Genomic DNA, 25,965 nt, shown 5'->3' on the forward strand with positions numbered 1-25,965 from the left:
GACATCGGGCAACGAGTCAGTCGTTTTGGTATTGATAGGACAAAACTCGTCAGATGCGCAAGATAGAACCGGATAATTAGTAAGCAGAGGAGATCGAGCTTGTGGGCCCAAGATTTCAAACCACTTTGAACAGATACTAAAGGAAGGAGTTCGATGAGAGCTCGGCAATGTCCAACGTATCCTTCGAGACTCTCGCATTAATCGATTGTTCAAAGAGAGATTAATAGAACATTCTCGGAGTATTCCTCTCGCGTCAGGGTCAACTGTAAATGCTGCATGAACTCGCCCCCCGATCGAGGTGTAAAATGATAACATGACGGTGCTGAAGAGAACACGAGAGCTGTATACGTAGGAAACATGAGACAAACAACGAGAGGGTTAACAAGCGTATCTGATTGAGTTGAACAGGAGATTAGCTTGATCCAATAACTTAGTTATTTTAGGAAGAGGACTCACTTCCTCGTCCATTCCCTCGCTGTTGCTTCATATCGAGGCCTGTCTGTCTTGTACGTCTGAAACCATGTTGTCAGTTCAACTGACCAACCGACCAACAAACATCGATGAGAAATCACTTACATGTGCAATCTCCGGAACCAACGGGTCATCAGGGTTAGGGTCTGTCAACATGGAACAGATCGACAGCAGAACTGTAACATAACTACATCAGCCGCGGTTCTCGCTCCTGCTCCATCACAAATCCCTCCAAACATACCCTTTGATATGGTCAGCGCGGGACTCCATTGATCTCGCAGGATGTCGAGACAGATGGATCCGTTCGAGTTGATATTAGGGTGATAGATCCTGGTGGTGAACATGACCTTTGGGGGTTTGAAGGGGTAGTCTGTGGTGAAGATATAGTCAGATGGCCGTCCCAGCTGGGATACAAGGTGGAACTCCTCGAACATACCGGTAGGGAATTGCAAACTTCTGCAAATGGATGTATTAGTCAGCTTTGATCTCAGTCTCAAGCGTAAAGGTCAAACTTGCAAGAAGAAGACACCGCCAGAGTATGGTGAGTCGGCCTGACGATTGAATCAAATCAGCATGATGTGACGAGCTATTTCACATTGAAGTACAACACTCACAGGTCCCATGATGGTCGCTTGCCACTTGAAGAGATCATCACCGATAGGACCGGCAGAACAAGAACTTGGTGGGTCTCGTCCGAGGTCGGTGAGTTCCTGATTGCGAGCGAAAGCAAGGTCGCGTGAGCAATGTCCCTTATACCGGTGGGTTTACGTCCACAGTGAGTGTGACTCACCTTGTTAATGCGCTTTAAAGCCATTGTGAAGGCTGTCTATCGATTTACACCTGTGTTTTACGATGAGAAGAAGGTGGTGGAAGGTGAAGAAGTGGCAAGAGGCAAGGGGAAAGATTACAAATCGACGATAAGCAACAGCTCTACACGGCTAAGAATAGCATGTGGTATAATGACCGTGATGTTGAGATGGACTTACAAGTAAAGTGAAAGTGACGATCGAATGCAAAGGAGAAGACAACAAGTTGATATTGATGATGACGAGTTAGATAAGAGTAGGTCGCGAGTGTGCCAGTGAGCGAGAGCCAGGTGGTGGTAGTGGTAGTGGTAGCAGAAGAACTGGCAGAGAACGAGGACGACGTGGTGGCAGCGTAGAGCCTAACAGGGGGGGAGGAGGGCAGGGGAATAGTTCCGTAAAACACCGAATGTGGCACTCTGTTTAATGCTTGATGCTTTCTCGTGCTTTGATCCAAGGTTCAGTCAGTCTGGTCGATGGTTGGGATGCATTCGTACGCACCAAGTCATGACTAATCGATCATCACTTCGCACGCATCCTGTCGGTATCGCGGCGGCGGTGATCTGACGTGACCTAAAACAAAATGTAGTGAGACTAGGCTGATGAAAGCTCGTAAGAACTCAACAAGAAGACTTAGTATATGCGTTCTGCTCAGTCACCGCTGTGCGAAGCACCTTCCAATGCGCAAAGTCATCAATTGCATGCAAGACGACGATTATACTAAGTTGTAAGATCTCCTAATACACCGGAAGGTTTTATAAAGTCTAAATATATATGGTGAGAGAGGAGATTAAAGTCCATGTGAGAAAGAATAGGTTTGTGGCTTAAATCGCAACTCCAATAGCGTTGACAACGGGGAGGGATGCCAAGCTAGAGTAGAGGGATAGTCGACTGGAACCTCCACACATCTGTGCAGCGTTACCAGGACATGCAAAGTTACAAGAACTAGAAGAGTCGGTGAGCGAATCGATGATCGCACCTGTCGCACCACCTGTGAAAGAATTGCCACAGAAGCCTGGAAAGAATAATATCAGTAAACGATTAATAACGTGTACTAGATAGGTGGGGGAAGACTTACATTGAGTGGAGTACTCGGTACCAGCCATCGTGTAGCCCAACTGAGCACATTGGGAAGAACAAGTCTCGCCAGTCATGGTTCCCTTCTTGACGTAACTTGATGCGTCAAAGGACAAAGCACGAGCGGTCCATCCTTCGGCGATACAACCCTTGTACGTCCAGCCGGTGGGCAGAGCGATGGAGGCCTTGAGGGGGTTGGGGTTGATGTAGAGCCAGATAGCGTTGGGTCCACCACATTGTTGCGTCTTGTCACCGACACAGGACATGTAGCATTGTCCAGAGGTGAGGAGGAGCGAGGCGCCACCGAGGAGAGAAGATCCACAGTAACATTCACCTCCATACTCGAGACCGGCCATGGCGTAACCACGAGCGGAACAATACGCAGTACAGGTGTCGACGGTCATACCTTGTTCGTCCTTGTAGTAAGCCGCTCGGAGAGCTCGGTTTCCGACTTCTTGGATACAAGCGGTCTTGACGTAGCCGTTAACAATTGTGTTGGAGAACGAGTATGCAGGGTTGTTGTATATTTGCAGAGCGTTGTATCCTATTATCCGGAGTCAGCAAGATATAGACACACCGAGTAGGAATAGCAGGACTTACCACCACAACCAGTGATGGGAGATCCAGCACAAGGTGTTCCACAAACTGTTGAGACGGAGGTGAGGGAAGCGCCGTTGTCCATCGCGTTACCACAGTAACATTCTCGTCCAAACTCCAAAGCGGCGTATTGGTAACCTTGACCGGCACAGAAGTTCAAACACGAAGGAACGCTCATAGCGTCGGAAGTGTAGGACGCTCCGGTCAAAGCACGACCGGGGACCTCCTTGATACAGGGGACAGTGGCAGGCGCCCATCCGTCAGGAAGGTTGATGGTAACGGATAGAAGATCGGCGGAGAGTGGCGCAGCGTTGAACTTGGTCGAGACGAAAAGACTGATGGCGTAGTATCCACCACAGGTTTCGGTCTTGTCACCGGCACAAGGAGTGGAACAGGTGGCGGTCCTTTGGAGAGACGCACCGTTGGAAAGGTAAGACGCACAGAAACATTGGTTTCCGTATTGCATACCACCGAGGGGGAAACCACCGGCATCACATTTGGCGAGACATGATTCAATGGTGTTGGCGTAGTCGATTTGGAACGAACCAAGCAAAGCTCGACCAGTGAGACCCTCGGCGATACAGGGGGTAGAGGCAACCTTCCATCCGGTAGGGGCCACAGGGGCAGTAGAGGTAGCCGCAGCGGAAGTGGAAGTGGAAGTGCTGGTGGAGGAGGAGATCGCAATGGATATCGAGGGAATCACGACGATGGGAGCGACAGATGACGACGAGGCTTTCGAAGCGCTGCTTGACGATAACGAGGAGGCAACAGAGGAGGAAGAGGAAGAGGCAGCAGCGGAAGAAGAAGAAGAAGAAGAAGCGGCAGCGGAAGCTGATGACGCTTTGGATGAGGAGCTGGAAGCAGCGGCAGAAGAGGAGGAAGAAGAAGAAGCGGCAGCGGAAGCGGACGAGGCTTTGGACGAAGAGCTGGAGACAGCAGCGGACGATGAGGTAGGAGCAGCTGAAGATGCTGAGCTGACCTTACTGGTTGCGGCGACAACAGACGATGTGGCAGAAGCAGAGGCGGAGCTCACGGACGAGCTCTTGGATGAGGAGCTCGAGGCGGCTGCCGATGAACTGCTGGCAGCCTTAGAGGACGAAGTCGAGGCAGCCGTCGATTTGGCGCTGGTGGATGTGGTCGAAGGAGCCTCTACCCAAGGGTTGTCACCTCCTGCAGTGTAGACGGAGTTTCCCGGTCCGGCATTGTAGGTACCGAAGTAGGAGACATAGAACGACAATTGACCCCAAGAGTAAACACCCGAAGGAAGCGAATAACCGTATTCGTCATAGTACCAAGCTCTGTGACCAAGACGTTGGTGTCAGCGATCGCCATCAAAGAAACGAATGACAACTCACTTGACGTATTCGAGGTTATGTCCGTACCAACCCCAGTTTCCATAAGACCAAGTGTCCCAGTTGAAGAACCAGAAGTAGTCCCAGGGGTCGTAAGCTCGCTTCCCGATCTCGTGACTCTTTTTCTGACTGGGTTTGGCGGCGTCACGTTCGTGCTGTTCAGCAGCGTACTTGAAGGCTCGTATCACGTCTGCGATAGCCCGTTCGTCCGGAACAAAGGTGGCCTCGGGCTGAGCCGCAGCGGTTGCAGCCTCTCGAGCGGGGTGGGCTCTGGCTTTGGCTTCGACATTGTTGCTGCCGAGAGCGATCACGAGAAGAAGAAGAGCGAAAGTCGAAGTGAGGGAAGCCTTGAACAACATGTTATTGGTTGATTGGTGGTTGGTCGGATGGTCGAAGATGATTAGGCGGGTGGGTGGATCGGTGGATGTCGATCCGTGTGGGTGGGTGCGCTGTACGGATGATTAAATAGAATAGTCGATGTCCCAAACGAAGAAGGACCTAAAAGAGAGTGAGTTGCCTAGTGAGGCTAAGTTATATATGTATGGGTGCTGTTAGTGCAATCAGAACTAAGAAAAAGGGGATCGAGGAGGAAGGGGGCTTCTGTACTAACAATCAGATTTAATATGTTTCTCTTGTCAACTCTCTGGTGAACTGCATCACCGCATCATCTTGGCCGAAGGAGGTAATGTAAACACCACCACAGTCGTCAACATTACGGCGGGGGGCTGAGGCGTAACCCTGTACATAGCGCCGCGCAACGCATAACGCGAGGTATCTCCAGTACGACCTTGAAGGATGAAAATGCAAAATGGATGGTTAACCTTTCGACTTACCAGTCGGATGGGATGGAAATATCCTTTTCCGTCATTCCATCTGATAGGAATGATCTATAAACAACGTTGCCTCAAACAAGGCACAACCGGGTTACGTTACTTTTTTCCTTCCTGGTGTTGCACGTCGATCCCTTGATTCCAAGCGCAGACCCGTGGTATGCAAGTTACAAACGGATCGGAATGACCATCTGACGAGGTATGTCTCGTCGATCAGTCAACAAAGACGCCACAAACATCACAACAGACCTGCGTCGTTCTTGTCGCCTTTACCTTGGGTCTGAACGCAGAGCAAGTTGCATAGAGATCCTGAACAGTGGTATTCCGCATGTGCCGGGCCGACTGACGATTGGTCAAACATTGCATTTGCTGTAGCGAGTGAGACTTTGGTCATTAGCACTTCTGTCTTCAAGGGATATAGACCGGGGTGACAACCAGACTCGAAATCACCCTGAGCAAAGTATATCGAGCAATTATCTTACTCGTATTTGCCCGTTCCGGGTGTGAATGTGTTGACCACATCGTGCCTATCGAAGGGAAACCTGCATACTGTACATGAGTTATACCCCTGGAATGCGTGTGTCTTATCGGAATAACATGCAAGGTGTCTTCTGTCTATATGAGACATGACATCCTACATGAACCTATGGCACGAGTACTTGTATCTACTCGTAAGCGAGCGAGCGAGCGAGTCGTCGCCAAGACGGAACGTACTGATTGAATATGTACGCTTACACTTAGCTTTAGAGTTAGTCACAAGAGGAGTGAGTACCTCATAAGGGGAAAAATACACATACTCGTAGAGTGTCTCGCTACCACATCCCGACTAAATGAGACCCCGAGCCGATAATCTTCCTATATTATTGTATCGCTTCTCTCGGACCGAAGGTAGAATCAATGCCGCACATCATCACTCGATGTAGACCCAGATGGACCTGAACCTTCTCGGCTTGACTTGGCTCGCCAGAGACTGAAACACCTATTATGCCGCTTACGAACGTACCTTTTGACGAGTTGGCTACCTTCGCTGATCCACGTAGGACAAACTGAAAGACTTGGCACACGTGTTACTCAATGTTTCGAATACAGGGTCGCAGCGGTACGTTTGCCAGAATTCATAGCGCAGGAACCGGTGGAGACTTTTAGTGGCTATATTGAGACAATACGGTTGCACATGTAGCACCAAACCTGACGATCGATCCACAGCATCATCACAACTTCAGCATGCCACCCACTGAAGTCGAGCCAATCGACACACAGTAAGCCAGCATGCAAGTAATCACTGTATCCGATCATCATGCTGTCTGTTGTGCTTGTGCCTACAAGCATCTCTCCTACTACATGCCATGCTCATGCACATTTAACATCACCTGCACTGCACTGCATTGACAGTTGTGCCAACTATGAAACACATCGTATCGAACGAACAAATGACAAGATTGGTAAATAGAAGAGGTTAAAAGAGATCGATTCATTGTCCTTCCGTCCATCCATCCCATCATTCACCCATAAATCCGGCTCAATTCATTCTGAAAGTCGTCAAAAACGTATAATCATCACCATCACCTAAAAAGAACCGATGCAAGTAACTACCGATGCGCTTGATGCGCTAATGGATGATGAGATTGATATCCTCCTTCCCCTGCTGCTCCATGAGTTGGGGTCCACGATCTCTCCCTATCCATCTGGAAAGATCTTCTTTCCTCCCCTGGTCCTGGTGAACTAGGCGCAGAACCTCTTGACGAGTTTCTGGATCCATTTGCTCCCACACCTACCCCTTGGAAGGGTCCGCTCCCTGCCGCACCTCGCCAGGGAGTATTATTGGTTGATGGGGAATTCAGCTGATGTAGACTCTGTTGGGATCCTCGCTGCGAATGGGGTTGCTGTTGGATCCAACTTGTCGGTCGGGGGTTTTGTACACCTGAAGGTGCGTTTGATGAACCGGGAGGAGGTAATGGCGCCGGTCGATATCCATTCTGTTCTACTCCACCGGCCACATTGCTATCTGATCGATGAGCGTTGAGTCTGGGATCGCTGGGTCGATGTGGTATCTGAGCTGTCGAGGTTGAAGGCGGTAAACCCAATGTTCTTTGACCTTGCTGCGGCACTTGCTGTTGAGGTGGAACAGCTGCCCTCGCCTGCATATACTTGGAACAATGTCGATGGATCTCTTTCGGTGGGAGATCCAGCTCCTTTGCAAAGATCGAGTAAATGTTCTCCTGAATCACAAACGATAGCTCTGGCGGCACGTGATAGAACTCGTCTTGGTTCTCCATGAGTTCTTGAACCGCTTGAATGGCAATGAAACTTTCGTCTCGAGCGGCATTGGCTCCTTTTGCGTAAAGAATGGAAGGACAGATGACAGTCGCGAGATTCGCCATGTCCATTCGTGAACCAGTTTCTTCGTCCTTGTACGAGAACGACGCCACCCATTTGAGGAAGACGAAGAGGACCTCCATGGTGTCGCGGTTGTACTTTGGAAGGAGGACCACTAGGAGATGCAGAACACGACGGCGCTCTTCCGCGTTTTGCATCGCTACGTGTGAAGTGCATCAGTCTAGTCCCGCACTATCCGAAGGCACGGTCACTCACAAGCAGCAGCGCAGAAGAGCTTGTGCAATCTGAAAGTCAGAAGCGGATCTGGCATCTCTCGCAAAAATCGTTTAAGCAACGCCGCCAGTTGAATTACATTCTCGTCCTGCAAATTGACCGTCGTCGTATCCCTGTCCAAAGCATCGCATAGTTGTTGCAGCTTTCGGATGTTTCCGTTCTTACGGAAGATACCCTCGACCGCCATATCTAAGAATGGATGTCAGTCATGTCCTTACAAATGTGTCCGACACTGCTCACCCATTTGCCTCATTGTAGAGATGATATCCTCAATGAACTCTGGAACTCGGAGCTGTGCGTTAGACGCTCCCAACGATGAATCGGATCCTGTCCTTTCCACCAAGATCTCAATTGGTACGCCGAAGATACCTGATAGAATAGACAGATTAGCGCCATTTCAATTTGGTCGATATCTATCTCGACTCACCCTTCTTCTTTTGGTCCTTCTTCGCATTTCCCTTGAAGATCTTGTTCCACCACTGGTTCTTCCTGACCTCGAGCAGATCCAACACCTCGTCCAATTCTATTAGGTGTCCCAAACCCGTCTTTTGCAATTGGAGCAGTGCGAAGTGTTTCAGAATGAGGCTTTGTAACGGATTCAATACGGACAGCAACACCTTGCCATCTTCGAAATCTCGATCCCTTGTGGACTGCTCTGCCAGCATCGGGATGTCGCCCAAGGTAATCGCATCATCCTCTGGCGTGATACTGGGCATTCCAATCGAGTTTGGATCATCGTCCGCGTTCTCATTGATGATCATCACCTGAGTGTTATTTCGCGCAAAAGGAGGACGAAGAACATCAACAGTCGTGGAGTTACCCGAGTCGTCAAGATCAACTTCGGTTCGAATGTCGGGTACGGCGACCACAGGCGTGAGTTGTCCCACACTTCTCGCAGACACGACTTGTCCGTTCTCATCGGCCATCCTTCCAGCTGGACTTTCGACGACCATTGATCGTTGAGGTAGTCGAGCTGTGGACGACAATTTGCGGTCGAGGGTGACTGACTTCATCCGCTTCACTTCGTGTTCTGGTCGATCAGAGATTCCGTGATCTCGTACTGCGCCAAAGATTAGCTCTTATCAACAGTATGGAAGCAACGACCGACTCACCACTTTCAAGATCATGGTGTATCCTGAAGTGAACATATAACCTTCTCAAGGCGATGTGTAGCAGGAAAGTGTACTGCTCTAATCTCGAGACCGCTTGGAAGCCTTGTATGGACGATGAAGTGTGATGCGGTGAGCAGTATACCGATTCGGGAGGTTGGTACGAAGCTTTTGCTGGTTCGAACCAGAAGAATTCAACTCTTGCGGGCAATCGCCGAGCCGGTGTCGTTTTTGTTATCGTTGTATCGGTATGCGAATTGACAGACCCTTCGTCGGTCGTGTCATCTCGGATTGTTTGCACGCCCGTTTCCCCGCAAACGAGACAAATAACACAGGCAGAATGCCATCGGTTGAACATGCCAAATCGGACACAATCTTCCTCGATAGCGGATTTGCAGTGAGCGCAACCCTCTGGTGGAATGAAGTTCTCGTCTTGTGGTCCGCGCAATGTAGTCTCGCCAGTGATCTCGGGCTAACATCATGGTAAGCGCTTGCGGATGAATACGACGGAAATTGGACTCACTGCTAAACTTCGGTATCCATAGGCCACATCCTGTGTGCTGGAGATGAATCCTTGAGGATGTCTCGTTAAAGCATCGATACTCCGCTTCAATTGCTCTTCGTCGCCCGCAGACGCCGCGGCCCCACCGTCCCTGTCATCCGCCCGAATCGACGGTCTCGGTGTAGGCAAACTCTCCGGGAAATCGCCCCTTCTCTTCACTGTCGGATCGCCGCCATCCATCGCAAGAAGGTTGAGCCGTGCTAAAGAGTTCGTCATGGCAGTGGTGTTGTTGTGGTCTCGTTCGAGCTTGATTGATCCCGTCAGGGCTATCCTGATGAGGATCTTGAGGTAGTGGGCGAGCTGGGTAATGAGGGTAAATAGCTCGTTGGTGTTGGGCGTCGGTCCGCCGGACGGAGATATTTGCGACATGGTCGAGAAGAGATTCACTAGCTTCCGACATAGTTGTTTGGCTTCGCGAGCGTGCGACATCCCTTTTGTGATATGTCAGCGACTGAATACTGGTGGTTCAAATTATTAATGACACTCACCTTTGGCACCGGCCGACGCGAATTGTGCTTCAATATCGTCAATCACAGCGAAAAGCGTCTCCACATGCAGGATAAACCTCTCCGCAAGCAGGATGATATCCAGTAATCTCCTTTCGTTGACAGCTCTGAGGATGTCTCCTATCAAGGCAGCTGAGCTTTCCTCGTATCCCGACAAAACGTGCCATATTTGCTGCACTCTCATCTCCATCGCTTCTTGGCGGTCTTTTAATTCTCCCGGTGTCAGCCCGGTTTCAGAGTTCGGGCTTGGGGTGAGAGGCTGCATGGACAACGGGGTCAAGGCATTAAGAGGCGCACCGGGAGAAGTGTGAGATGACATCTCAAGGAGCGAGACGGTGGACGAGACGGCGGAGCTAGCAGGGGTGTTGAATGTTTTCGATGCGAGTCGGACATTCCAAAACTAAGGTGATTTGTTAGACCATATATAGGTGGGAAGGGAGAGTGAAGCTCACCTTCGAGATCATGTAACATTCTGGATGCCAGCACTCATCTCTTCCATTCCTGTTCATTTCGACGAATTGCTTCAAAATCGCAGTCTCACAACCAACACATTTGACCGCGAATTGAGTCGAGTAGTGATAATGACAGTCTGTGCGTCCTGTTAGTGTTGTGCTCGGCCGGTGCACTATAGGTGTTTTACTCACAGACTTTCCCTCCATGCTCATAGTAAGAGTCATTCGGCCCAAAGAGGACATCACATTCAGAGCAAGTGAAGTGTTCGACATGGTATTTCGCGCCTACATCGAGGTGTAAGCATCGAAACTGCAGGAGCCCTACTACCTTCTGCACTCACCACATGCTGTGATATAGCTCGCACGAAGGGCCTGATCACATTTGGCGCAGATCAGGTCTAGTCTGGCAAAGTAATCTCGTTCACAGAGCGGATACATTCCATCACCATCTTCGACTGGGAAGAATTTCTGCGCGACGACTTTATTACAGTCCTATAACCGACTCAATGATCAGTACAGGTTGGTTGAATGTTTGCGAGAGAAACCCACCTTGCAACGAAAACAGTTCAGATGATAGACTTTACCCATTGCCCTGACGAATTGACCGTGCACGACCTGTCCACATTGACCACAATATGTCGTTCCCTCTCTCCTCGTTCTCGGTTGTGGCCAAGCCAAGGTTGGTTGCCCCAGTCCCTGTCCTGATTCTGAAGACTGGGCAGTCGAAGTGTCATTGTTGTTGTAAGCGCTATCCGACAAAGAATGATGTGAAGCTTGAGGTGTGATTGTCCGTTCCCTTTCTCTCTCACCACGATCGGATATCTGTCGCGGAAGACCCGGTACAGGGTGATTTGAGCGTGAAGGACTGGGTCGACGTGATGTTTCTTGAGGGTTGGAAGTGAGATAGGGTGATCCCAAGACAAGTGTTGATTGTTGTTGTTGACCAACGACACCGCTGTTGGCTGCAAAGTTGGGTCGATGGTCGATGGGTGAGTTGGATGGTGAACTCCGTTGTGAGTGGGTGGTCCGTGGATCCGGCGAGGAAGAAGATCGTAGTGGACCGTTTGAGCCGTTGGGCGGAGGCGGAGGCGGTCGAAGCGGTCTGATTGTAGGTGCACTCCTTGGTCCGCTACTTTCCCCATCATTGCTCTCCACGTTCGACGTTGTTATTCTGGGTAATCTCATCCCTTCCCTGGTGGTACTAGCAGAGGAATGTGCATCCTCCCCTCCCACAGATGGTCCATACCGGTGGATGTGATGTCTCGAGCTAGAAGAAGCTGATGTCGGCGAGTTTTGTATGGATGCGACGGATGTGCGTCGTGAAGTCGAAGATGATGATGCTTCGGCGGCATACTGTTGTTGGTCGAACGATCTCCGATGGTCTCCTCCATTAGAGCTTTGCCCATGCGCTGACGAAGACGACCATGTCCCCGGCGGTGGGACCATCCCTCTCCGTTGTGAAGGTGAAGACATCGTTTAGGACCGAATGGAGACTGAGAAGTGTTGACAAAGCAGAAATCAGGGGATCAACAAGGGAGAGGTCCGTTGAAACAAGGACGGCGCGTGGACCTTTGTCTTTCCACTGATCTCCCTCCTCCTCTCTGCTGATTCGAAGTCGTCAACGAGATATCTGTTCGCGTGTACAGTGATGGCGATAACGTCCGTGTATGCAGTGTGTAGTCGTCGGCTCAAGAGGTGGTAGTGCACAAGTGAGGGTATACGGTGTCAATGAAGGAAAGAGGCTTGTGAGGGGTGAGTTGGTGATTGATTGAGCGAGCTATTAGGCTTCAATGGTCAGGGAAACACGAGCTAAAATGGGGGGTGACGGGACGGGATCATTACAACACATTACAAACGGGAGTCGTAATGGGAACTACAAACTGGATTGTAATGATCCGGTATTTGGTTCACCGCCGCGTCGGATTTCGGGCCCCCACCGACTTGATCAAGAGATGTAAGCAACGACGAAGCCTCGAGCAGACAATACAATTTAGATGTACCGTCAATTGACACTCATATCGAACTGGCATTTAATACGCCTCTCATAGCGACTTCCTGTTCCCCATCATGTCCAGTCCTCTGCAACCGCCGCAAGATCTGCTTGGTCAATCGGGACTGTACAACGTCCCGGACCCATTACTAAGACGGTACGCTGTTCATCTTACCTCGTTCGGTATATCGTCCCTGTACAGGCTGCCCCTTGACCACCACATGCTCGCACCTGCTATGGAACCAATACAGGCCTAACACTAACTCTCTTCCCTCTCTCAGATTGCGACTCGAAGAACCAAGCGGACAATCGATAACTGATCTGGACAAGTACTTTCGGGACAAGGAGGTATTGGTCCTCTATGCAGGGGCAGAGTATGGCGAGGGTGAGTTCGGACTCGTAGGCGAGAGGTTAACAGATACGCCCGCTGACCGTATATGATTTCAGTCAATTTGAGGGAGTTCCATCGCGTATGTGGCCATGTCATACTGCCATTTTTTCTTGTCCACTCTGAACCGAAGATGGAGCGAAGTTACTAACATTATTCCTTGAATCTCGATAGGATCTCACGACATTTGCTCAGCGATACAAATCCGCTGCTGTGATCTACGTGTCGACAGATACCGACCCTGCCGCACCTCTACGGATATTATCCCAAAAACCATGGTTGAGAATGACCTTCCACGATAATTCCGATTTCGCACCGATTGCTAAGAGCGATGAGTTTGGAGTGGAGATGGAAGAGGTTTCGAGAGGAGAGGATTTCGTACAAGCTGGTGTGGGTGGCACATCTTCCTTTCGAAGACTACCAGTGACTGCGCTCCTGGGCGCGATGACCTCGTCGACCAGGAATGTTTCTTAAATGTACTGATGAAAGTATCATTGATATTAGGAAATCGAAGTCGGTGTTGAGAAAGTGCAATTTGGTGTGGAGGAATATCGTGAGTACACCGCTGCCGCGATATGTCCCATATAGCTTGCTCTGAATATTGACCTCATACCATGTTTCGGCACGCAGAGAACGACTATGTCAGACCACTCTCAAGAGCGGCTGTTACAGTCCTCATGTCGACGTTCACCACCCCGAGTGTCGCGATATAGTACGTCAATCTTCCCTACTTCCTCTTTCCGCTTCACACAGGAGACGAGACGAGCTGACTGTTTGCCACTTCATATTCAGCCATCTTCCCACTCATACTTTCTTAAGCAAGAATGTCAAGGTGACCAATTTCACACCGATGAAAGTGGACAAGAATTACGATACTTGGCGAAACGGCGGAAGTCCCTCTTTACGATTCAAGGGTGAGCTCAGCTGCCTGAGTTGCGAAGCAGAACATAGGAGACAGAGCGCTGACAGCTTCTCATTTCACTGTTATTCAGATGTTTTCCTGGCTATGCGGTTCCCTTTGATCGCTCTGATACTGGCGGTGATATATCACTTGGCGGTGCAATATGGAGGTCGTAAGTGGCATTTTGTCCCTCATTCAGTTAGGAAGAGGGGTACTGATGCTGTCCACGCATTTCGAAACAACAGAGCAATACAACGTCATACCGAAAGTCATGGACGGCATGTCCTGGCGAGTTGGCGGTAGAGCACCGCAGTGAGGTGTCTGCGTATCAAACAACCAATATAGATTTCTGGGCATGCACCATTTTTACGTTCACTTTAGCATAGAAGGATACCAAGATGCATTCGTAGGTTTCGTATATGCAGAAGAGGGCGTGACGAGTATGTAAGAGGGATCATGAGCGTAAAGGTGAGAGGGTTTACTATATGCACATCCATCCGTCAGCCTGAACTAGAAAGGGCGCTACGAAAATCAACTCACCAAGCTCTCCATTTGCGCGACGACCTCGTCGAGCTCCCGCTTGGATTGCTGGTACTTCTCGACGGCTTCCTGCGGACATGTGATTCGGGTCAGATTATACTGTTTCAGGAGCTTCGATCGCGAAGACTGTATCACTCACGCCATGCTTTCTCTCCCACTCGTCTCGCTCCTGCTCGACAGTCTGGACCTTTCGCTCAAAGTGCTCAGCCTTGACGTCGACCTGGCGCAGCCTGGGGACGGGACAATCAGTACGTAAAATCATAGGATTGCTACGTGGTACGTATGAGTGAAAGACCACATGAAATGTGCTCTGAGCTGTGGCCTGGGCAAACGGCGCCCAGACAACGGGTGAGCAGGATTGCCTGATCACAGCCGGGATGATGCTACCCATTCAGAAAAGGGAGCAGGGCCAAGCCTGACAGACGAATGAGAGTGCAGGAAAGGAAGACACGCTTTGAGAGAACAAACACGAGTATCGCCCACTCACTTCTCGGTGGTCTCCTTCAAATCCTTCTCTGCCTTATCCAACTCCTCCTCCAACAACTGAACCTTTCTCGCCAAGTTCTCACCGGTCGTTCGGTGGCTCTCACCTTCTTCAGAGGCCGATTTAAGATCTTTCACTTTCGTTTCGGCGGCTTCGAGGTCGGCTTCGGCGAGTGAGAGTTTGTGTTGCAAAGAGGCGATCTCTTGATCCCTCTCAAGGAGAGTTTGGTCGAGCTGTCGGGTGGGTGAGTGGGCGTGAAAGGAGGACGTGGTAGGGGCAAAGGCGAATGCACAGAGACAAGGGATGTGGAATCATTTAAGGGAGGTGGGAAGAGGCGGAGTAATGGTGAAGCAAGGAGAGTGACAGTCAGCTCAATAATCCAGATCCATCTGCACCTGACCCACCTTCTTGTTGGTGGCTTCGGCAGATTCCGCTCTGGCCTCGGCAGCCTCGATCTTCTGGCCGAGAATGGTGAATCGCTAGACAGGAAGTGGGATGTTAGCTCTGACCCGGCAGCCAGTACATCACAGTCTTGCCAGCTCACCTCCTTGATCTTGTCCTGTGGGAAGGGAAGACGATGTCAGTGTGTGTATTCGTTGCCGCTGGGTGAGTGGGAACGACCAGCTGGGATGGTGTGAAATAGACGGCAGAGCAAGGACATACCATTGTGAGTATCTATCTGAAGAGTAGTGGTATAGTTGATCTAGTACAGTCTGTGTAGAGGGTGAGAATGGAACGAGATAACGATATGCGGTGTGGTTCGAGTGCGCTGTAAGTGGTGGTCCAAGCGCGTCTTCGAGGTGTCACGACCACGCGTCACTCTCTACCTACCTGGCTGGGGTATACACTGTAGAATATTCCAATCCCCCCCCTATTTTATCCCATTTTATCCCATCTGACTCAACCAAACCACCCTCCCTTTGTCTCCCCAAATTACAATCATCTCCTTCTCTTTCCTTCTTCTCTTCTTCTTCATGGTACGCCATCATTTTGATGGACCCTTGTCAATCTACGGATTTACTCCTATCCGAGGGCTCGTTGAAGCAGGTGGCCAGAAGAAACACCTCTCCTATTCTCTCCCTTTTTCGATCTTTGCAAAAAGAAAGAGGAACGCAGGTGTAGAGAGTAAGAGGGGTATAAGGGCGCCCCGCAGGACTGTCTTGCGACGAATATACCAATAGGTCGGACGGTTGTATGGGGATATTTGAAATGCTCACATTCTCATACCAGGTTGGAATGCGAAATGTATCGATGTACGATGCGCGATGTACCATGTGTTTCACAGACCTCGATGGGGGGTACTTGACAGGATTACTCGAATTACAAGCAAGAACTTGAGTGTTCCGCTCTTCACGCTTCGAGATTGATCGATCTTCGAGAGAGCATCATGCCATGATTCCAGCACTCCACGTCCCATCTGAACCATGTCCAAGTAATCGACATCAGTCCCCATTCGACTACGCAACACCTCAGGCCTTAATGTGTGGACACCAAGTCACACCCGTCATTATTGTCCAGCCCAGTGTGCCCCATCTTGGATATCTTGGACGAGCGATGCACTCACCCCCTTCTCTCCCCTGCAAACTCCACACTAATACCTTCTCCTCTTCTTTATGCCACTTTTATCTTCCTCCCGACCTTTTCCCCCACGTCGGACGGATAAACTAGGTGGCTATATCAATCCCCCCAAGTCATTTTCGAGAATGATCCTTGGGCAGACTTTTTCAGAGCGTGTTTCGAGTCAAAACATGTGCGAAAGGCGTTTTGAAGTCTGCGACAAGCAATCTCGATTTCTCGTCTTCTCGTTTTCCGTCTGTCATCCCCATGAGCTAGCTAGATAGTGGTGTCCGTGGGCGGTAGAATACTAAATATCGGTGATAAGTAGTGTATGCAGATATTTCTCCCATGAGCGCAATCATCTATCTATGCAGGACATTGACGTCAGTCGTCTTCAAAAGACGAGACCGAACAATGCCTTCAGTGGTACGTGGCACAACACCTGTCCGTACTGCTTGTGAAATATTTGTCCTACTTGCCATTGATGCAGAGCTTCTTTCGCTCTCACAGCGTAGACCTCGGTAGAACAACAATCCCGACGACAGAGCATGAAATACAGTATAATGTCAACCCGTCAGAAAGTAGACAATGCCACAATCGACCGTGGCCAGGAATCGAAAAGGAAATGATGAGGTCAGAGGCTACTAACTAACTTTTCCACCGAAAACGCAAAACGCAAAAACGCGTCCCACAGACCACAATTTCGAACGAGACAAGAGTAACTCCATCTTCCTCTGTTCTCATTCTCACTTTGACAAAATCAAAAAGGCCAACAGAGAAACGATGAGGGCCAGCTTTGCATTCCTCTTTGTCGTGCTCGCGTTCGCTGCGACGGCATTTGCGTGAGTCTGATCTGCCGAAGTGGACTTTCAAACTAGTGATTGATCGACTGTTTGGGTGTAGTTGGTCAAAAGAGGATTATGAGATATTCGACCTTGTTAGTGCTTTAGAAACCGCAGAGGGTGAGTGGGCGTCTTTCCTACCGCACCTCCTATTATATGCCATATGCGGAGTTCAATGTATGACTTTAGCCAACTGACATCTCACATCACTCGTTTGGAACATATAGGCAAAGGCGTCGACTTCTACAATCATATAGGTGTAGAACCGTCCGCCTCGACTAGCGAAATCACGAAAGCGTACAGGAAGAAGTCTCTCGCGTTACAGTGAGTGTCACTGCGCGCGCGTCCCAAATGCCGCATAGATGCGAGGTGAACAGAATCGTCGCTGATTGTCTGGTCTGTCTCGTAGTCCTGATAAGAACCCCGGTGTCAAGAATATCCAAGAACGATTTGCGAGATTGGGTGTCATTGCTCAAATTTTGAGATCGCCCGAGGGAAGGGAGAGGTACAACGTGAGTTTGAGAATAGCATCCTGTGTTTCTCATTCCAAAGTCAAGTCGACATTGGCTTTGGCCTGTTCCATTCGCTCCAAATGAGTGTTACAGGACTGGAGACAACCACAATCTTTATCTGTCAATGTACCATGCTAATCCTAGCCTGTCTATTTCCAGTTCTTCCACAAGAATGGTGTTCCTCGATGGCGCGGAACAGGCTACTACTACTCTCGATACCGACCCACCTTGTCCCACACTCTGATGTTCCTCGTCCTTCTCACTTCGGGCTTACATTACCTCGTTCTCAATCTGAACTATCGCAAACATCAACGTCGTATCGAATATTTCATAAACTCCGCCAGATCACAAGCTGGTGTACTTTCTGCCTCGGGATCAAGTATCAACGTCAACGGGTTGGCTGGGGCTGGAGGAGCTAGACGAAGGAAGGTTAGAGTGGCGATGGTGGAGGGTAATGAAGGTGCGGGGACTTTGGAGTTGATCGTCAGCGGTGATCAAGTTTTGTTGGTGAGTGCGGACTATGGCCTCTGTTCTCCCATGATATACAACAAGCCGTGAGACGCATTCAATCACTTGTTGTCATCTTGTTACTGCACTCTTCACCTCTCTGGACATCGCTGACCTATCTATATACGTCCATTCAGCCCCACGACGACGGGAGCCTCGAACCTCTCACTGGTCTAGCCCAGTCACCCCATGTCACCCAAACATGGTTCCTATCCCTCCTCTTCCTCTCGTTGTCTAAAACCATCTCCCATCTCCCACCTTCTGTCCAAGCTTCTCTTCCCCCGTCGCTGCGATTCGATCTCCCCCAATCTGCAAGCACTAACGGTGCCAAAAACAACGGCGTCAACGGAGAAGACGAAGACGATGATGATGACGATGATGGAGAATCAAGTGCTATTGATACTCCTACTCCAGCCCCTCGATCAAGGGCCCAAATGGCCAAGAACAGGACTGGAAAAGGATCACGATCAAACACTGGTACTCCCAGAGAATCAGAATTGGACTCTGACGCAGTGGTCGATGATGGTGGCCTAGGTGGAGGAGAGGGAAAGAAGAAGAAGGCTGGAGCGGGAAAAGCAGCTGCTATGAGGAAGAGGAAGATGGCTTTGAAAAAGTGATACTTGAGTATAGGTAGATAATATCTCTCTGAACGAATGACCGCTTGCATATATGCGTGTGAATGAACTGCATTTTCTTGTTTCGCAAACGACTGTGAATATACATGGGGTCAGTGTACAAGGGTAATATGGTATCTTATCAGACAAGCGGGTATCAATATGAACAAGCACGAGGGTATATATCTATTACACAAAGAACAACTTGCAAGGCAGTCCTACTTCCTTTCACTGCCCTTCTCACCCTCGCAACATCTCTCTCAACTCTCTCTCCTCGCCGATCCTCTCTTGTCTCGCTTTGATCTCCGACCTCTTCCTCTTAATCTCCATTTCCTCCCTCAGATTCCCTCGACTTTTCACAGCGCTCAGACCAGACGCTTTTGCCCTTGCTCGAGCAGCAGCGAGAGAACCTTTGATAGGCGTCTTACCTCCTCCATTCCCGAACTGAGCAGTCTTGGGGGCCAGAGCTGGTTTCGGGACAGAATGGAAATTTGATTCGAAAAGATGATTATCCCTCGAAGAGGCGTTACCAAATGGTTGTACGGTACTTTCAAATCTAGGGTTCTGTGATACTGCAGGAGAAGGGACGGCGGGGAGTGGTCGTTCAGGAGTAGGTCGGACGGTCGCTTGCATTCTTGCTAGAGAAGAAGCGGTCGGAAGATAGAGAGTGGAAGAACGATTGATGGTCGGCGGTCTTGCGGTGGTAGTGGTAGGCGGTGGCGGCGCGGGTCGAGCATTACGGATCAGATCCGCCTGACTCTGCTTCTTCATCGACGATGCCAGTGATGACGACATGGATTGAGATATCGGCAATCCGAGCGTGTTCACCGAAGCCGAAGCTGCTTTGTTATTTCCGGGCGGAGCGAAATCGGGTATCCTGGGTCGACGCGGGGCGTTGCTGCTCTGAGACAACATAGTCTGAGCGGACGTAGATCTGCCTCGATCTTTTTGCGCCTTGCCTTGTTCTTCGGAACTTTTGATCGGCTCGAGAATCTCTGGGTTCCGCTTGATGACGTTGGTCAGATCCGAGGAGTTTCGACGACTAGGCTTTCTCGCAAGAGAAGCATCGAGATCAAACTTCCTGCGAGGTTGTGGCGGGTCTCGAGGTGCGTACACTGAAGTCTTCCGAGGCATAGTTGGAGGAGGAATGGTCGCAGGCGGAGACATGGCGGATGACGTGGAACTCGCGAGGGCTGTTGCATCAGAGGCCTGAGTGGTTTTCTTGCGCAAGAAGCCAAATCGGGATGTGAGGTTGCGGCCTATAAGAAATGGTGTAAGCTAATCACCCTTCATAGGGTCTGCTCCCAGCTCACCCTTCCCTGTTGCCATGCTGGATCGTCTCTTATCTCGCCTCTCTTTCATCCTCTTCAATGCTGCCTCGCTTGGTTTCGCCTTGTCTTCGACCAGAATATGCGCCAAGCTCTTTCCGGCTTCTCTTAGAGATCCGAGATAATGAGGTCCGCTAGAAAGCCGTGATTTCTTGCGTTGCCTGTCCTCAGATGCGTGAAGTGGCAGTCCATTCGGTGCTGATGGGAGTGTTGCCGACGAGGTGGAGCTGGTGAGGTCGTGCTTGCGTTTCGGGGCTGCGTGTGTTGACGCCCCATCAGTCGAGGCAGATGACCCTGTTCTCGAAATTGGTGGTTTCGACGCAACGGATGACTTCGAGATCGATCGCATCCTGGATTTATGGTCAGCCAAACAGCTCAATAGACTGTCTTGTTGTACTCACTTTGCAAACTCCTTCTGATGCGCCTCCGCATACCTATCCCGAATGGCAGCGTGTCCTTCTCCCAGACCCCAACCGCCCGTTCCGAGCTCTTTGTTCACGTGCACCAACTTATCAATCTCCGCCTTCTTTCCCTTTAGATACTCTTCTCCGAACTTGACACTCCCGTCGGGTAATTTGGAGTTCATCTCTCGTAGTATCGCTTGTGCTGCTTCAGAAAACTGCTTGTTGGACACACCGGCGTCCATGCTAGACCCAAAAATCACCGCATTGCTAGAAGGCGTAGGGGGGAGGGGGGGAAATGCTCCAGGAATAGGAGTAGGTTTGGCGTATTCCGCTGGTATGGAGGGGAGTGGAGGATAAATCGACGAAAGAGATGCACTTTGGGTGTTCGAGTGGAGAGCGGGCATCGACTTTCGGGTGAGAGCATTGTTCGAGAAACCGGCGGCTGGTCCCGTTGGGGATCGAAGCGGCGCCATGGAGCGTCGTTCTTTCACTGCGTGACCTTTACCAAAGAAGGGCAGATCGTCGGCTTCATCGACCGAGGTAACAGGACCAGGAGAGGCAGGGGTAGGCGAGCACAGTCTGATTGTACTGGGACGTTCGAGGAGACTAAAGCTTGAGTGACGCTTCGGCACACCGACGGTTGAAGCCGGTGATGGAGGAATGTCAGCTATTTCCTCCACCGTTTCCGGCTCATTTTGGGCCTGTGGTTGAACGGGCTGTTCAGCCTCGACGCTCAGATGCGATGACGCAGATACACTACGGCCGAGAAGGATACGGGAGCCTCGTCGGGTGAGCGAGGTAGCAAGAGCTTTCATTGAGCTGGTTGATCGTGGCTGTTCATGGTGGTGACCTGGAACAAGCGTGCGATTGAGCGTCTAAAACCGTCAGGTTCAGCAGGAGTCGGACTTACCTCCGAACTCCAACATCGCTTCTCCGTTGTTCGCACTTTTCCATGAGCTGACACTGGCAGATTTGCTCATTCCTCTTTCCGGTTCATCCTCTTCCTTTCTTGGCGATATCATACTAGCTCCGCTGTCCGACAGTACCTCCCAAGCCTCAGATCGACGGGACACGATACTGGCTTGCGAGAACTTGTGATTGAGAGGTGTCGGTGCGAGGGTTTGTGAGATGGAGGTGAGTCTTGTGGGCATTGGACTTATAGGCTCCGAGGTGTAGTTGGGTGAGGAGAAGACTGATGGGCCAGGAGTGGGAGCGGGTTCAGGTATGTAGAAGTCGAGGTCGTTAGCGTGGGTGATGGCGTCTGTACGAGGACAGGCAAGTTCCGTGTCAGCGCAAAGTCTGGACCGACGATTAAGATGTCTGAGGAAGTAGGATTGGAAAGCCCAACAAAGATAGACTTACATTCTTGCAGCCTTTCAACTAGTTCGACGTTCTATTAGACGATGAATCAGCTTCAATTCCTGCCGTCCATCAAGTACTGGACTGACCTTGCCACTGGCTCGCAGTCCATATCTCTTGGACAAAGAAACAAGTTGATGTCGTTTCAGCGCGTTCAGTGCCGCCGAGCTGTATTCACAAATTAGGTAGAAGGTCGTTCAACTTGTCAGCTTGTCCATGGTCAAACCGAATAGCAGTGAACCGAGAGTTAACGAGCCACTCACTTGCGAAGTATCTCGTCGCTCATCTTGACGCTCTCACACACAGGCAAGATGTAGCGAGTGACAATTCGATGTTTGTATATAGATAGAAGGACAAGAAGAAAGAAAGACTAGAAGTTGGTTGATGACGAGGAAATACGAAAAGGGCATTGTTATTGTTTTAAACGGATCAAAAAGGCAGGCGCGGTCATTCAACCTGTTCAATTTCCCACGGTCGTCTCACTTCTCCAACAACATATTAGGTGCGGTTCGGAGAATCATGCATATTGCAATAACAATGGACTCCGAGTACAGAACCTATCATGTCAACGAACAGCTTTGAACTATCTCGTTGAGTCGGGAGCACGAGTATTGATCATGCCGCCTCTTGGAGTGAAGGATCTCACGATGCCGTGAGTAAATTGACTGTCTCGTCAACTCAAGGTCTGGACTAACTGGTCAATCCTTGTTCGGTCCATCTTCAGTGCAGCGGCATTTACTATGGCGATTGTCTTGGGTGAGCTTCATATTCCTTCATGGATTAGACCTCCAATTTCCAAGACGGTCTGTCAAGCCCGATACCCGACATCATACATCTTATCTATCACCATCCTCCTGTCAATGTATCACCCTTACGACGCTGATACATATATCTACACTTCCCTCGCAGGTGCCCACGTATACAGTTCGATCAACCAAGCTCGAAGAGAAGCGGACCAGAAGCGAGAGGAGATGTTATCTGAAGAAAGAGAAAGAAGAGAAACGAGATATCAAGCCAGCTTATCGAAGAAGACCTAGCCCCCAAAGTGAGGATTAGAAGCGGGCGAAGCGAAATGATGAGCGACCGATGATCCGGCGGGATGGGGTATGGGTCCCCAAGAAGGAAGGGCTTAGAGCCAAAGTCACACCTGTTGTATAGTATATGAAGCATTGCATAGGTACGGATGACATATAGGTGAGTTGTACTCCACCGATATCACACACTAACAAGGTCGAAGGACAAGCAATACTGACATTGCCCACTTAGACAGTCCTCGCATAAACCATCGTTCGGTTGGTCGCTCACACGTCACGCCGCATTGTGAAGTATGTGTTTGCATTGCATTCTTATTCATACAGATGATATGATTGGGTTGACTATACGATGATTGTGGCGGATGTGGCGGTATGAAAGGCAAGCTGATGAGATGAAAGTGGTGGAGCAGTTGACTAATGAAACTATTGACTACATATGCTGACGTGCGATAAAGACTACGTTTTGGGATATCAAAGTCATTGTCCAAGCTATATCTACTATAGTCCATGGTAAGGTGTATGAAAATCTGCTGGGTATTGTTGTGCTGGGTTATAACTGTTTACTTGAGGAAAAAGTGAATCACCATTCTGAGCGAGGCAATCCGAATCGGACAACGCCTTGTGAGTCGAAATGTCTAGTGAGATCGGTGATGGCTGACGAAATCATTCGTCAGCGTTCAATACTGATCGATCAATTGCTCTGTGGACTACTCACGCGGTGCGACATAGTCTGCATCAGAAAGGATCTCGAACGGTTCCGTCACACAGGTATCCAGTGGCGGTCCACTGAACAACAACACGAATAAGTTGAAAGTCAGCCCTCGTTCCGCCTCTAAAGGTGTTTGCACTTACCCTGTTATCCGCAGAATAGACGCGTGCAATCTAAATCTCCCAACGTATCTTACGCTTACGTCAGGAAAAACGAAATACAATCCGGGAGCACCGGTTTGATCATTCATCTCGGCAGCTGTTGTCACCAGCGACCCGTAAAGCATCGATACTCGTTCGCCTTCCGGTGAGACGATCATCGCGGCATCGTCACCATCGGGCGTTTGCAACGAGAGATGACAGACCAAAAACGGTAGCTCTTCGTATCTGTCCGAAAGCGAATGTGTCAACGTGGTGGGACAACGAGTAGCTGAGATACGAAATCTCGCTCACGGTAATATTAGTTCGCCTTCAGCATTCCAGCAGTCGAACTGGAGTATTAACGGCGGCGATAGTGGCAATCGCGAGAGATAGAGCCCTTGAAAGGCTGCTGATCGTTGAGGTTGCTGAATTGGCGTGATCCGATACGTCCTGAAAATTCAGTCCATTCGGTCAGACGACAATCACAGTCATGACTTATCACTTCAACCAACACTCACCTGCCTAATTCATCAAACTTCATGCCACTCAAGTTCATCTCGTCTTCGCCTTCTTGGACGTTGGCGTCGCTCTGTTGATGCATCTGTTGATGACGGAATCAGACGCAGCAGCTTTTGAAAGACCGTGTGGGACCGTAACATTCGATGATCGCCTGGGCTTTGCCGGACGAGTAACGAAAGAGATTTAGGCTGTTGTTGATATTATCGGGTGTATACGAGCGTGATTATATACGATGGAAGGTTGAGATCAAATGGGATCATGAAAGGACACATTTGGAAACGGATGAAGCAGTGGTAGAAAGGAAGGAAGAAAGAAGGAGACGATCAACGAAACAAGAAGAAAGGAGGGGTTATTTGAGAGATGCAGAAGCGAACGGGTCGAGCGTCAATGAGAGGGAAACCCGAGAGAGATGTATGACGTGCAATCGAGAGATGTGATGTCCGAACAGGTCAAACGTTCGGGGTTGACAATAGAGGACGGACGGGGTGCAGGCGATCAATGACGAAAATAGATTCGGTTGATGTTTCATGTTGCATAGCGCAGGCGGTAGAAGGGGGTGGCGTCAATCGGTGAATGGAAGATTGGTGGATGGGTGTCATGGTCAGCATGCATCTTTCATCAGCACCGGTTTCATCGCTTTGTCGGACTCGGCCATATCGTTTGTTCGGGATGGGATGGGATGGACTAGATCTTTGAACGTAACGTACCGTGTGATTAAGATCCAGAGTTGTGGCTCGTGCTCACTTCCGTTCTTCGGCGCCGGTGACCGTACGTGCGGGTGTAGATTAAGTCCTCCTATAAAATCTGTTCTTCTCCCTGCTTGGTATGTGCTATATCAAGCGTGCGTGCGTGCTATGTGCGATCTAGTCGATGTAACCGAAAGGATAGGCAACACCTCTCAAGGTTCTATGGGGGGCGAATGCGGAGTCGTGGTGATTATGGAGGGGATGAAGTAGATAAGAATGATGAATGGCGGTTATATTTGATTTGAGTTTGTATGCCCCTGGCCCATGGAGTTTAAACAGCAATATATCCGTTGACGTTACGACGTTTAGGTTGAGCAGGAGATCTACAGTGTATGTAATTTCCGACGGGATATATAATGCTCCAATGCCGACGACGATGCGCAAGAGCTGGTACTGGTATTCGGGACGGGATGATCTGGTCTTGTGACTGACGAGATCTTAGATCCCAAATCTTGATGCGATGTTGAGTGTCGGTGTGTATGGGGTGGAGGAAAAGGTAATGTTCTGAGATGGTTGGAATTGACCTCTGTTACTTCTCGGGTGAATGGGGCTTTTTGTTATTATAGAAGTATGAGGCTGATCGAGAGTCGGGGGTGACAGCCCATGGGTCGGTCGATGGGAATGTGATTGGAATGATGACGAGTGGAAAGAAAAGGGAATAGGGATCGATGACTATTATAACTTCTTTATAAACGAAAGGGATCCTGCCCGCCGGGTGTACTCTGTCGCACTGTCTCTCGTTTTCTTTTCGGTTTCGTCTTTGGACTCGTTTCGTTATCTCAGGAATAGGAAATTAGTTGTTCGGACTTGGATCCGCTTCGTAGTTGGCTTTTGCTTTTGCTTTGCTTCTTTCGCCTTCCTTGACTGTGAATCATTCATGGTTCGGGTCAAGCTGTGAGGAGTGACAACCAAAATGTCCGACTTGGACCTCATGTATGTTGCGGCGTGACAGCGAAGGAACGGAGAGGAGAGCAGGGTTTTCGTTACAAGCTAAGAAAACCCAACAGAGGCATGTGGGATCT

At 49.9% G+C, this 25,965-nt stretch overlaps 8 protein-coding genes across 8 annotated transcripts; 2 read left to right on the top strand and 6 right to left on the bottom strand.

Moving 5' to 3' along the window:
* Nucleotides 1-452: 452 nt before the first annotated feature.
* CI109_105596 (ubiquitin-conjugating enzyme E2-16 kDa) lies at nucleotides 453-1,285 on the bottom strand (the record flags this gene model as incomplete). The annotated part of the gene is made up of 7 exons (XM_065967700.1): nucleotides 453-512; nucleotides 577-647; nucleotides 713-841; nucleotides 908-927; nucleotides 988-1,022; nucleotides 1,086-1,181; nucleotides 1,262-1,285. 7 exons carry the CDS (start codon nucleotides 1,283-1,285, stop codon nucleotides 453-455), a joined length of 435 nt encoding a protein of 144 aa, XP_065823772.1.
* Nucleotides 1,286-2,098: 813 nt separating this feature from the next.
* CI109_105597 (uncharacterized protein) lies at nucleotides 2,099-5,013 on the bottom strand (the record flags this gene model as incomplete). Its single annotated transcript, XM_032003491.2, has 5 exons — nucleotides 2,099-2,289; nucleotides 2,353-2,895; nucleotides 2,952-4,246; nucleotides 4,304-4,749; nucleotides 4,996-5,013. The coding sequence occupies 5 exons, from the start codon at nucleotides 5,011-5,013 to the stop codon at nucleotides 2,099-2,101; spliced, it is 2,493 nt and encodes an 830-aa protein (XP_031862349.2).
* Nucleotides 5,014-6,719: 1,706 nt separating this feature from the next.
* Nucleotides 6,720-11,842, bottom strand: CI109_105598 (uncharacterized protein; the record flags this gene model as incomplete). The annotated part of the gene is made up of 11 exons (XM_032003492.1): nucleotides 6,720-7,666; nucleotides 7,723-7,929; nucleotides 7,981-8,109; nucleotides 8,168-8,800; nucleotides 8,853-9,321; nucleotides 9,373-9,842; nucleotides 9,900-10,317; nucleotides 10,370-10,506; nucleotides 10,562-10,654; nucleotides 10,711-10,861; nucleotides 10,919-11,842. The coding sequence occupies 11 exons, from the start codon at nucleotides 11,840-11,842 to the stop codon at nucleotides 6,720-6,722; spliced, it is 4,578 nt and encodes a 1,525-aa protein (XP_031862350.1).
* Nucleotides 11,843-12,436: 594 nt separating this feature from the next.
* CI109_105599 (uncharacterized protein) lies at nucleotides 12,437-13,964 on the top strand (the record flags this gene model as incomplete). Its single annotated transcript, XM_032003493.1, has 9 exons — nucleotides 12,437-12,516; nucleotides 12,641-12,744; nucleotides 12,807-12,829; nucleotides 12,922-13,137; nucleotides 13,252-13,300; nucleotides 13,378-13,459; nucleotides 13,540-13,661; nucleotides 13,740-13,820; nucleotides 13,894-13,964. 9 exons carry the CDS (start codon nucleotides 12,437-12,439, stop codon nucleotides 13,962-13,964), a joined length of 828 nt encoding a protein of 275 aa, XP_031862351.1.
* A 215-nt stretch (nucleotides 13,965-14,179) lies between these two features.
* CI109_105600 (uncharacterized protein) lies at nucleotides 14,180-15,338 on the bottom strand (the record flags this gene model as incomplete). Its single annotated transcript, XM_032003494.2, has 6 exons — nucleotides 14,180-14,257; nucleotides 14,328-14,418; nucleotides 14,676-14,905; nucleotides 15,077-15,151; nucleotides 15,217-15,231; nucleotides 15,336-15,338. 6 exons carry the CDS (start codon nucleotides 15,336-15,338, stop codon nucleotides 14,180-14,182), a joined length of 492 nt encoding a protein of 163 aa, XP_031862352.2.
* A 1,674-nt stretch (nucleotides 15,339-17,012) lies between these two features.
* On the top strand, nucleotides 17,013-18,707 carry CI109_105601 (uncharacterized protein; the record flags this gene model as incomplete). The annotated part of the gene is made up of 6 exons (XM_032003495.1): nucleotides 17,013-17,071; nucleotides 17,133-17,191; nucleotides 17,299-17,395; nucleotides 17,481-17,583; nucleotides 17,743-18,090; nucleotides 18,228-18,707. The coding sequence occupies 6 exons, from the start codon at nucleotides 17,013-17,015 to the stop codon at nucleotides 18,705-18,707; spliced, it is 1,146 nt and encodes a 381-aa protein (XP_031862353.1).
* Nucleotides 18,708-18,944: 237 nt separating this feature from the next.
* On the bottom strand, nucleotides 18,945-22,081 carry CI109_105602 (uncharacterized protein; the record flags this gene model as incomplete). The annotated part of the gene is made up of 7 exons (XM_032003496.1): nucleotides 18,945-19,963; nucleotides 20,018-20,382; nucleotides 20,434-21,286; nucleotides 21,347-21,697; nucleotides 21,799-21,829; nucleotides 21,885-21,963; nucleotides 22,059-22,081. 7 exons carry the CDS (start codon nucleotides 22,079-22,081, stop codon nucleotides 18,945-18,947), a joined length of 2,721 nt encoding a protein of 906 aa, XP_031862354.1.
* A 1,328-nt stretch (nucleotides 22,082-23,409) lies between these two features.
* On the bottom strand, nucleotides 23,410-24,279 carry CI109_105603 (uncharacterized protein; the record flags this gene model as incomplete). Its single annotated transcript, XM_032003497.1, has 5 exons — nucleotides 23,410-23,483; nucleotides 23,545-23,615; nucleotides 23,682-23,924; nucleotides 23,991-24,128; nucleotides 24,197-24,279. The coding sequence occupies 5 exons, from the start codon at nucleotides 24,277-24,279 to the stop codon at nucleotides 23,410-23,412; spliced, it is 609 nt and encodes a 202-aa protein (XP_031862355.1).
* Between the last annotated feature and the right edge of the window lie 1,686 nt (nucleotides 24,280-25,965).

This window comes from Kwoniella shandongensis, chromosome 10, assembly GCF_008629635.2.
Source record: "Kwoniella shandongensis chromosome 10, complete sequence".
NCBI classification, from domain to species: domain Eukaryota; kingdom Fungi; phylum Basidiomycota; class Tremellomycetes; order Tremellales; family Cryptococcaceae; genus Kwoniella; species Kwoniella shandongensis.